At 35.3% G+C, this 12548-nt stretch overlaps 1 protein-coding gene across 2 annotated transcripts in view; it reads right to left on the bottom strand.

Moving 5' to 3' along the window:
- Positions 1–8471: 8471 nt before the first annotated feature.
- The window catches only part of Stxbp3 (syntaxin binding protein 3), a 71668-nt gene continuing 67591 nt past the window's right edge, over positions 8472–12548 (bottom strand). For both annotated transcript variants that reach the window (XM_077791140.1, XM_026402779.2), the window contains 2 exons: positions 11585–11736; positions 8472–9997 (listed from right to left, as the gene is read on the bottom strand). In XM_077791140.1, coding sequence (XP_077647266.1) covers positions 9903–9997; positions 11585–11736 — 247 coding nt within the window. In that variant the 3' untranslated portion in view covers positions 8472–9902. The remainder of the gene's footprint in view (positions 9998–11584; positions 11737–12548) is intronic.

The raw sequence follows: 12548 nt of genomic DNA, 5'->3' as shown, positions 1-12548 counted from the left end.
CCTGGGTTCAATCCCTGGTACCAATACCAAAACAAAACCCAAAAAACCATTGCTTAACAACACACACACACACACACACACACACACACACACACACACACGGTAAAGTATCACTTGTTTCCCCTTGTGACTGTTCAGCTAACTGGGAGCTGTGGCTGGCTGTCACTAAGAGCATTAACAGAGTATTATGCCACATATCACTAGTAAGAAAGGGTATGCAGATTAAAATTCAAAATTTGAAGTACAAGTTCTACTGAATACATATCAATTTTGCACCATCATAAAGTTGAAAGAATTAACAATCCAACAATTGCAAGTCAGGGGCTGTTTGTAGCTACCAAAATCTATAGATTCAAAAAGCACTTATCTTTTGACCATCAATTCACGACTTGGAATTTATAGATAACCCATACAATATGTTACCATACAGGTATAAGAAGGGCTGCTGGATCATTGTAGCACCTTTAGGGAAAACAAATCTTAAATACTCTATATGATGATTAACAAATAATACTCTGCAGCCACTGAAAAGAGGTGGATTATCTGCAAGGCAGATAATGAAGAAAAGATACCTAACAGTATATCTAGTGTGACCACATTTGTGCATGTTTTGTTACAGGATATACCCATTTGCTGGAAAGATGCATACAATTCTTAAGTGACCTCTAGGAAATAAAACTGGGTGTTTTGGGAGAAGAGGAATTTTTTTTTATTGGTTGTTCACAACATTACAAAGCTCTTGACATATCATATTTCATACATTAGATTCAAGTGGGTTATGAACTCCCAATTTTTACCCCAAATGCAGATTGCAGAATCACGTCGGTTACACATCCACAATTTTACATAATGCCCTATTAGTAACTGTTGTATTCTGCTACCTTTCCTATCCTCTACCATCCTCCCTCCCCTCCCCTCCCACCTTCTCTCTCTACCCCATCTACTGTAATTCATTTCTCTCCTTGTTTATTTTCCCATTCCCCTCACAACCTCTTATATGTAATTTTGTATAGCAATGAGGGTCTCCCTTCATTTCCATGCAATTTCCCTTTTCTCTCCCTTTCCCTCCCATCTCATGTTTCTGTTTAATGTTAATCTTTTCTTCCTGCTCTTCGTCCCTGCTCTGTTCTTAGTTGCTCTCATTATATCAAAGAAGACATTTGGCATTTGCTTTTTAGGGATTGGCTAGCTTCACTAAGCATAATCTGCTCTAGTGCCATCCATTTCCCTGCAAATTCCATGATTTTGTCATTTTTTAGTGCTGAGTAATACTCCATGGTGTATAAATGCCACATTTTTTTTATCCATTCATCTATTGAAGGGCATCTGGGTTGGTTCCACAGTCTAGCTATTGTGAATTGTGCTGCTATGAACATCGATGTGGCAGTATCCCTGTAGTACGCTCTTTTAAGGTCTTCAGGGAATAGTCCGAGAAGGGCAATAGCTGGGTCAAATGGTGGTTCCCTTCCCAGCTTTCCCAGGAATCTCCAAACTGCTTTCCAAATTGGCCGCACCAATTTGCAGTCCCACCAGCAATGTACAAGAGTACCCTTTTCCCCACATCCTCGCCAGCACTTGTTGTTGTTTGACTTCAGAATGGCTGCCAATCTTACTGGAGTGAGATGGTATCTTAGGGTGGTTTTGATTTGCATTTCTCTGACTGCTAGAGATGGTGAGCATTTTTTCATGTACTTGTTGATTGATTTATGTCCTCCTCTGAGAAGTGTCTGTTCAGGTCTTTGGCCCATTTGTTGATTGGGTTATTTGTTTTCTTATTGTTTAATTTTTTGAGTTCTTTGTATACTCTGGATATTAGGGCTCTATCTGAAGTGTGAGGAGTAAAAATTTGTTCCCAGGATGTAGGCTCCCTATTTACCTCTCTTATTGTTTCTCTTGCTGAGAAAAAACTTTTTAGTTTAAGTAAGTCCCATTTGTTGATTCTTGTTATTAACTCTTGAGCTATGGGTGTCCTATTAAGGAATTTGGAGCCCGACCCCACAGTATGTAGATCGGAGCCAACTTTTTCTTCTATCAGACGCAGAGTCTCTGATTTGATATCAAGCTCCTTGATCCATTTTGAGTTAACTTTTGTGCATGGCAAGAGGAGGGGATTCAGTTTCATTTTGTTGCATATGGATTTCCAGTTTTCCCAACACCATTTGTTGAAGATGCTATCCTTCCTCCATTGCATGCTTTTAGCCCCTTTATCAAATATAAGATAGTTGTAACTTTGTGGATTAGTCTCTGTGTCCTCTATTCTGTACCATTGGTCCACCCGCCTGTTTTGGTACCAGTACCATGCTGTTTTTGCTACTATTGCTCTGTAATGTAGTTTGAAATCTGGTATCGCTATACCGCCTGATTCACACTTCCTGCTTAGAATTGCTTTTGCTATTCTGGGTCTTTTATTTTTCCATATGAATTTCATGATTGCTTTATCTATTTCTACAAGAAATGCTGTTGGGATTTTGATTGGCATTGCATTAAACCTATAGAGAACTTTTGGTAATATCGCCATTTTGATGATGTTAGGGAGAAGAGGAATTTTTACTTTTTCTTTATTTACTATGCTGTATGATATTCTTACAATATTATGAATTAAAGTTATATTATGAATTAAAGTTACTGTTTAAGAATTTTTTGAAGTCAATAATCAAAAAAAGTCCTAGATTAATGAAATTTTAGAAAAAGATAATCAAAACTGCATACCAGGAATTAAGTACATTTGATAACATTCCCCACAGAATGCTATGGCAAGCTTTTTTTTTTGGTACTGGGGATTGGACCCAGGCTCAACCACTGAGCCACATCCCTCAGCTTTTTTTTTTTTTTTTAATTTAAAGACAGGGTCTTACTAAGCTGCTTAGAGCCTTGCTAAGTAGCTGAGGCTGGCTTTGAACTCAAAATCCTCCTGCCTCAGCCTCCCCCAAGCTGCTGGGATTGCAGGTGTGTACCAAGCTGTTGATTTATTACCTCCTAATGACAAAGCAGCAGATTATTCCTGAGGTCTCCTAACTCCACACACTCTTTTTAAAAAATTTTTCTATATTTTTTAATTTGTTCTTTTTAGTTATACATGACAATAGAATGTATTTTGACATATTATATATATAGGAGTATAATTTCCCATTGTTGTGGTTGTAATGGTGTGGAGTTACACTGGTCATGTATTCATTTATGAACATAGGAAAATTTTCATGCACTCTTAACATTCAACAAAAGGTTTCCCAACCCCTAGAATTTGGTTCAGCCGTCAGGAAGGAGTTAAATGCACTCCCACTTTAAAGTTTTGTGCCAACCAAGGCAGTTGCTGTTTGTCTAGCAGGCTGGACAATGGGTTATTTTTAACTTTGAGGCTTGGATCTTGGTTTAGGATACAATGGAAGAGATAATGAAAAGGCCAACTGGAAAGTAACTGACTTTGTGGCTAAATTTAATTTTGGCTGTGGTAATATAAGAAGACAACAAAGACTTAGGGCAGTATTGTAAAAGAGAAGAGGGAGCTTAAGCTGTATATATTCTACTACATAAAATTTGTGATGGCTCCCTTTTGTGTCAAGCTCCTGTAGTAGACCAAACCAAACTAGAATGGAGTCACTCCTGCTAGATGCCATGTAGTCAGACTAAACTTTGAAATGCGATAGTTTAGTTGGCCAAGGTGGTACATGCTTATAATCCCAGCGACTTGAAGGCTGAGGCAGCAGGATTGGAAGTTCAAGTCCAGTCTCAGCAATTTAGTGAGACCCTGTCTCAAAATAAAAAATAAAAAAAGACTGGGAATGTAGCTCAGTGGTAAAGTGTCCCCAGGTTCAATCCCCAGCACATACCCCCCCCCATTAAAAAAACCCTCTTTTTTCAGTTTAAAAATAAATACCCCAGAATATTCACAGTTAACTAGTCAGAAGGGGCCCAGTCAACATGACCTGGCACCATAAAGCAGTCCCTTCTAGCCAGGTGCAGTGGAGTACGCCTGTATTCCCACCTACTCCAGAGGCTCAGGCAGGAGGATCTCAAATTCCAGGCCAGCCTTGGGAAACTCTTGAGAACTTGTCTCAAAACAAAAATTGGACAGGGGAGGTAGCTCAGTGTTTGCCTAACATGTGTGAGGCCCTAGGTTCAATCCCTAGTGCCACATAAAAGGTAGGTGGGGGGCCAACTGGATCATTAAACTCAATTATCTATCTATCTATCTATCTATCTATCTATCTATCTATCTATCTATCTATTCTAACCAGTTATACATGACAGCAGAATATTCTTCAATTCATTGTACACAAAAGGAGCACAATTTTTCACTTCTCTGGTTAAACCCAAAGTAGGGTCACACCATTTGTGCAATCATACATGTACCTAGCATAATGATGTTCATCTCATTCCACTATCTTTACTATCCCCATGTCCCCCACCCTCCCCAGTTTTATGGGGAACTTTGGCTGATCCAAAGTTCCTCCACTCATCCCATGCCCTGCCACCCATTATGGATTAGCATCCACTTATCAGAAAACATTCGACCTTTGGTTTTTTGGGATTGGCTTACTTTGCTTAGCATGATATTCTTAACTTCATCCATTTACTGCAAATGCCATAATTTTATTCTTCTATTGCTGAAAAATATTTCATTATATATATCAATCACAGTGTCTTCATCCGTTTATCTCTTGAAGGGCATATAGATTGGTTCCACAGTTTGACTATTTTGAATTGTTCTGGTATAAACATTGATGGGGGTGTGTCATTACAGTACACTGTTTTTAAGTCCTCTGGGTATAGACCAAAGAGTGGGATAGCTGGGTCAAATTGTGGTTCTGGTCCAAGTTTTCTAAGGAATCTCCATATTGCTTTCCATATTGGCTGCACCAATTTGCAGTCCCACTGGCAATGTATATAAATTCAATTTCTTGGAATTTCGTTTTCTAGTAGCTCTAACAGACTTCTAGCTTCATAAAATAATTAAATTTAATCATAACTTGATAGTGTTTTATATACTAAGTATCACTGTCTCCAAATTTGATTTGGTTGAAGTGTTCTTAGATGATTCATTAGTCCTTATTGTTTTGTGGGGGGGGGTATTGGGAATTGAATCCAGGGGCACTGAGCTACATCCCAGTTCTTTTTATTTTTTTGAAATAGGGTCTTGCTAATTTGCTGAAGGTCTCACTAAATTGCTGAGATTGGCCTAGAATTTGTGATCTCTGGGATTACAGGTGTTTGCCACTGCATCCAGCTAGTCCTTTATCTTTTTTGGGGTTTATCTCTGAGAATCTGATGAAAGATATGGAGTTCCCCTTCCCCCATGTTCTGCCCTCCCATAGAAATATGTGCATATACACAATTTTTAAAAGTTCATGGTTACACTGAAACAAACCCATGGAAATATGGTTAGAAATAACTACCATTGATGAATATTCCTTATTCTTTAAACTGACCTTTATAGAAACTTGCAAGTGTAATCATTTTTATTTAAAAACATGGCTCATCTATGCCTATTAAACCATATTCTAAATGTAATTTTACAGCTTTTTGATGACTGTGAATCATTACCAGCAATCACTGCAATGTGGCTAATTCAAGAAATAAAGAAATAGGGCAATGTCATTTAGGAGTTCTATTAAAGTTACAGGCCTTGATTTATAAGGATAATTTTATACTTACTGATCCTGTAACCTTGGCTGTCTCCTCTCTCATGCATGTGTGTGTCAGTTCTTACAGACCTTTCTTCTAATTCTGTTCCAGTAATAAAGCAGAAAAACCAGCTTGTTAAGTAAAATTGTATCCCTACTGCTGTGAGCCAAGGGGCTCAGGATTGCCTAAGGGCAGTGGTGCTGTATATAAACAGCTGGCAGTCTTCATTGTGCACTTACTCCACGGAGTAAGCAGTGTTCTGCCTGTTGGACTGCCAAGAGGGATAGCAGGGTGAGATTATCTGTAAAAAGTTTTTCTAGGAAAAAGTTAGGGCCATCTACTTTAGTTAATAATTAAACCATGCAAAAGAAAACTCACCTTTTTGTTATTCATTTCTATTGTAATCTTGTTAATGAATTATATAAAATAGACCTAATTTACACTTAATATGAATATATACTTATGAATATATATTTATGTTTAAAATCCCAATTATTTTGGTAGTAATTTTGTTGTAAGTGGAAGGCATTTTTTTGCTCCTTCAGTTTTAGAAGAAATCCTTATATCCTGACAGGACTCAACAAAGGTTACAAAATATCTAATGCAGAACTGAATTATGGAGGCATTGCATCTTACACAATAAACTGCTAGAATTAACTCCTCTAGGGCTCAAATCCAAGAATCTTGTGCCCTTGTGAATTACTTCTTTGATCCTGGGGCAGTAGATGCCAAGGGCCTAAGAACAGAATTACTGAAGATATTTTTCTTATTTGTTTTTTGCCAATATGTATGAACAATGTGAATTCACTGTATTTTATAAACCAAGTAAATTTCAACAGGAAGCAAAACTACCAAGTGAATTTCAACAGGAAGTAAGTATAAAAGAGAGCTCATGTTAAAATAAATAAATAATAAAAAATTATAGCGTTAGAGATAGTGAATAAATAATTTCAGTTAGTTGCAGTAACAAGAGTCTTTTTTATGGACTTGATATCAGAACCCATCATTGCTAATACTCTGGGGGAAAAAGTCAACTTAAATATTAAGAGCTTATGAGATCATTAAAGTATCTCTCCAATTCTACACTTAAGTATATATAAACAGGCCAGTATTTGCTGGCATCACATTTTCAATTCCATTTGTCATTGGGCATTAGGTTAGTCTAAATATTCCACACAGATTCCAACTCTGGGCAGAGAGTAACCAAGGCATTCAAGACTCTCAGGTAAAATGAAAACATCAGAAATAATTCTCACTGGAAAAGTACTATTCTTATTACAGATATTCAAAGAAAAAGCCTATTTATTAATGCCAAGACTTTCCTCTCTATATTCACATCTATTGTCAAGTTACATAACTCTCTTGGTGCCTCAGTTTTGTCAAATTAAAAATGGAAATGATGGGCTGGAGTTGTAACTCAGTAGTAGAGTGCTTGCCTACTGTGCCTAGCCTGTAATCCCAGCAGCTCAGGAGGCAGAAGCAGGATGATCCAGTTCAAAGCCAGCTTCAGCAAAAGCATAGGCCATAAGCAATTCAGTGAGACCCTTTCTCTAAATGAAATAAAAAATAGGGCTGGGGATGTGGCTCAGTGGTTGAATGTCCATAAGTGCAAGCCCCAGTATAAAAAAAAAAATGGAAATAGGAAAAAATGTTAGAACTGTATAAGAATCTTAAAAACAACAACAGTGTCTGGAATATAGAAAACACTAAGTAAGCATTTATATATTATTTTATTATCAGTACTTAAATAGCAAGTTAGGAAAATATATTAAAAAATTTTTCAAAGACTTAAAAATAAATAAAAATTTCTATATATTAAAAACCTATTTAAAAAGAATAGAAGATCCAATCCACAATGGAACCAAAAAAGATAAGACTATATACAGTACCTATATAAAGAAAAATTTTGATTTTTTAAAGATTTAGACAAAAATATTGTGCCTATATATGAATATATAACAATGAATCCTTTATGTACAACTGTAATGCACCAATGTTAAAAAATGGAAGAAAAATAAAAAGATTTAAAGACATTCTACTTTTTTTTTTTTTTTTTGCAGTGCTGGGGATTAAACCCAGGCCTTGCACATGCTAGGCATGCCTTGCTCTGAGCTACATTCTCAGTCCTAACATCCACATTATTTGTATAAAGTTAAAATATAACAAAGATTTCAATTTTTCCTAAGTTAATCTATGAATTTAATGAAAATATCAAATAACATTTTGGGGAACTCAACAAAATGATATAAATTCATCTAGAAGAATAGAAAAAATTTTTTAAAAATATTAAGGATCACTACCACTACGTATTAAAACATCATGAAGGCTGGAGATATAGCTCAATGGTTGACCACTTGCCTAGCACGTGCAAAGCCTTGGATTTGGGGTTCAATCTCCAGCAACACAAAAAAAGTAAAGCAAAACAAAACAACAAAAAACATACCATATGTTGAAATAGGGAAAAAGAAACACAAACTATAAGTCAATTTAGACAAATCCAGAAATAGATTTATTCTATGATAAAGATGGTACTTCAGATTAGTTGAGGAAAGAGAGATTACCCAATAAAATGTGGTACAACACCTGCCCAGAAAGGAATAAAGTTGGATCTGTGTTAAATTCTGCATGAGTGAGGGTTCTGTGCAGGAAATAAACCCCTCTAGATACTTCAAGTAGAAAGGGATTTAATAGAATTGGGTTTTTACTAAATTGCTAAAAAAAGTTGCAGGGGCAGAAACTGGAGACTCAAGGTCATACTACCATCTGTGACTCAGAAAGCTAATGCTGCTGCCACCACCAACAGCATTACCTCTTACCCAGGAAGCAGGTGACAAGACACTAACCTGGAATCTGGTTGCTACAAACAACTGTCTACACTTCCACATCCACAGAAGAAGATGGCCTCTGCCTCCTTTCTATCTTCCAAATCTTGATCAAATGTATATTATTGATAGAATCTAAGCTTTTCAGAACCTACAAAGTCTGCAAAGCTTCACATTGGTGGGAGGTATGGGACCTAATACCAAGTGCCAAGACAATACCTAACATATATTCTTATATTAAAATAAAGTTCAGATAGATGAAAATTATTTATAAAAAAACTGAAATGAATCTATCAAAATGTTCTAGAAGAAACCATGGGTGAATTTACTATCTTAGAATAAGAATATGAAATTCTGAAGCCAAAAAGGAAAACAAATGGATCTATCTGCATAAAAATGAAAAAATAGGGCTATGGGTGTAGCACAGAGATAAAACACTTGCTTAGCATGTGTGAGGTCCTGGGTTCAAAACTCAGCAACACACACACACACACACACACACACACAAAGCTTCGTTTAAAAGCTGTATTTCTAAGAGCAAAACTCTGAACATGAGTACTACATAAAATTATGGTCCATCAAATGACAGAACACTCTTAGGTCAAGTAAAAGGAGAGATTTAAAATGAAGACGTTACCTTTGAATAACATAAACACATTTGCAAACATATTCTTATGTGATGTAACCTTATGCAGTTATCACATCGTTTTTTAAAAAGTCATTAGGAGTTATCTTGGTTGGATTTTATGGTACCTTCTTTTTCTTCTTTGTAATTCTAATTTAGAATTTTTAAACTTTCCAACTTTCTCCTTCTTTCTCCGGAAAAAAACCCATAATTTTTGTAACTATATATTTTATTTTTTCTTAGAATATTCATGATTATTTTTGGTTTTCTAGTTTAAACATACATCATTTCAAAATTACATAAAATTGTGTTTTTTAGAAGTATCTAGACAGTTCACTATGAAATCACTCAATGACTCAATTATTTTACAAATAAAACTGTGAATTTCAGTTGAAAGAAAAACTGCACTAATAGGAAATAATTCTATCATACATACACATTTACAGTTTTTACTTTTATATCTTCATTTAAAAATCATTTTTCCCCAAAAAACTATACTTCAGCATAAGATAGATAAGTATTTAATACATGATTAATATATATACACAAGGGGCTTTGAAAATTCTTTAAGAAATTCTGTTCCAGAGGTTAAAACAAAAGTTTAGAAAGCATTTTAATATCTTATCACCTATAAAGCAGCAACAATATTTAAATTATTAAAGGTGGCAAATCCAACAATACATAATCATAAACAGTCCTTTAAGAAATGTATTTGAAAGTCATTGTTCCATAAAATATTTACATTGTTTAAATTACATGATAGTAACATTTTCTTTTTCTATTTTTAATTGAACATATTAATTAAAATAAACCTCTAAACCACTTCCCTGAAGCTACTCTTCTTTAGTAAAGGAGACTTTATCCTTGGGTTTATTCAGCATCTTTATATCATCCAACAGCTTTTTGGGTGTTAAAATATGTGTAGAACCTGATAGAAGAAAAGAGAAAAGATAAATTTTTAGAGGCCAGCAATTAAATTGATTTTCCTTGGCTTAATATTTTGTCTTATTCTTCAAATATGCAAAGTGCAATAGCTTTGGGGCAAATTAACAACATTTCTATAGACATCTTCTTGAAATATGCCTATATTGTACTAGTTCAATTGTTCCTTGTCTCTGAACATGCTCAGTAATCCATCAGAAACACAGCCAATTACTAGTGTTCTGTCTACTTTGTACCACATTTTTTTTTAATATTTATGTTTTAGTTGTAGTTGGGCACAATACATCCATTTTGTTTTATTTATTTTTATGTGGTGCTGACGATCGAACCCAGGGCCCCCACATGTGCAAGGCGGGTGCTCTACCGCTGAGCCACAACCCTAGCCCCTGTACCACATATTAAAGAGCAAAACTGAGAATTTTCTCTATCCTCATAACAGAACCCCAATAGTTATCATTTAGTAACAGAACATCTAAGCAATACTGACATATAAATCCTGAACTTCCACAGGTCAGGAGAGTTTACCCATCAATGGCTTTGACTGAAGTTCTTTTTTTTTCTGGTATCAGGGATTGAACCCAAGGACACTTAACCACTGAGCCACATCTCCAGCCCTTTTTACATTTTATTTTGAGACAGGGTTTTGCTAAGTTGCTTAGGGCCTCACAAAATTTGAGGCTCGCTTTGAACTTGAGATCCTCCTGTCTTAGCAACTTTTAGTTGAGTTGCTGGGATTATAGGTATGCACCATCACACCCAGCTTAACTGAAATTCTTAAAACTGAATTCCTCATAGGCCTTACCTATGTGGCATTAATGTCCATAAAATGTCACATTCATGTCCACAAAAATTTGTTAATATTTCTGAAGTAAACATGTATTTATGTGTCCAAAATAACTTAATGATCAGAGGAAACAGAATCATAGGATATAATATTTTAAAGGAACAAGGTTATTTCCCCCAAATCAGAATATTTAAAAATAAAATTATCAAGCTGGGCATAGTGGTGCAAGCCTGTAAGACCAGCTACTCCATAAGCACAATGCATTTCAGAATATGTAATTCCTCAGCTACTTCAGGGGCTGAGGCAGGAGGATCACAAATTGAAGTCCAACCTGGGCTACTTGGCAAGACACTGTCTCAAAGTAAAAGAAGTGGGGATGTTGCTCACTGGAGTGTTTGCCCAGCATGCATGAGATGTCTCTGAGTTCAATCCCCAAGCCTATAAACAAAATAAAATAATCAAAAATATCAAATCATATAAAATACATTTTATGGTTGAAAATTTATTTTTGCATTCATCAATTTAGTCTTTTTTTAAAAAAGAGAAAGAGAATTTTTTAATATTTATTTTTTAGTTTTTGGTGGAAACAGCATCTTTATTTTATTTTTATGTGGTGCTGAGGATTGAACCCAGCGCCCTGTGCATGCCAGGTGAGCACACTACCACTTGAGCCACATTCCCAGCCCATCAATTTAGTCTTAATTGATGAAAACTGACACAATTTTACATATTCATTTTTGTATTTAGTATTTGTTTTAAAATACAAAAAAAGGAAAACAAAAATCTTACCAATAATAACTTCACAGGATTTATGTGCCTGAGAAACTTCATAAGCACAACGCATTTCAGAATATGTAATTCCTCCAATTACAAAAATAATCAGCTTTGATCCATTTTTTCGGTCCAGTTCTAAATAATTGGTTCTAGGTTTCTGGCGAGCACTTAAAAGTAAAGGAAAAAAGTGAACATGTTAAAAAAATTTCCAAACCTATACTTTAAAGACTTTTAAAAAGCCCAATTTAATCAAATTCAACTGTGATACCAATTATATTGATTTTTAAAATATTTATTTTACTTATTTTTGCAGTACTGGAGATTGATCCCAGGAACACTCTAACACTGAGCCACCTATCCAGCCTTTTTAATTTTTGGGACAGGGTCTCACTAAGTTGCCTGGGATGGTTTCAAACTTAAGATTCTCCTGCTTTGGCCTCCTGGGTTGCTAGGATTATAGGCATATATCTTGCCTGACCCAAATATATGAATTTTAAGGAAATGACCTAACTACAGTATGACTAGAGCACCCAGAATTAGCTAGGATAGCTCTGTCTAGCTTAGCATTTTAACCTTAAAGTAGAACTAATATCCTCCCTTATTTATTTGATATGAAGAAATAATGTACCTGAAAAGTCTGCAGCTTACTGAAATTAAAAAGAAAAATTGGTAACTGGCATTGAAACAGTAAGGTTTTGAAGATATGAAAGGGAAGTGGGGCACATACGGATTTGGAGCCGATATATTCCTGGAATTCAGCAAATATGATGGTAGGAGGCTGGGTTGTAAAGTTAGGCACAGGTTTTTATTCTTATTTTGTTTATTTTTGACTAGCTATTATACTCAGCAAATTTCTAAGCCTCTCTTTAAACCCTGAAATTTGCTTAAGAACTAAATGAAGTATTGTATAGGACACAGGAAGTATATAATCAGGTACTCATTATATACACAGGAAGTATATAAGCAGTGAATAAATAAT

This window comes from Urocitellus parryii, chromosome 11, assembly GCF_045843805.1.
Source record: "Urocitellus parryii isolate mUroPar1 chromosome 11, mUroPar1.hap1, whole genome shotgun sequence".
Classification (NCBI taxonomy): domain Eukaryota; kingdom Metazoa; phylum Chordata; class Mammalia; order Rodentia; family Sciuridae; genus Urocitellus; species Urocitellus parryii.
Note: the sequence above shows the minus strand (reverse complement) of the source record. Positions and strands in the feature narration are given on the sequence as shown.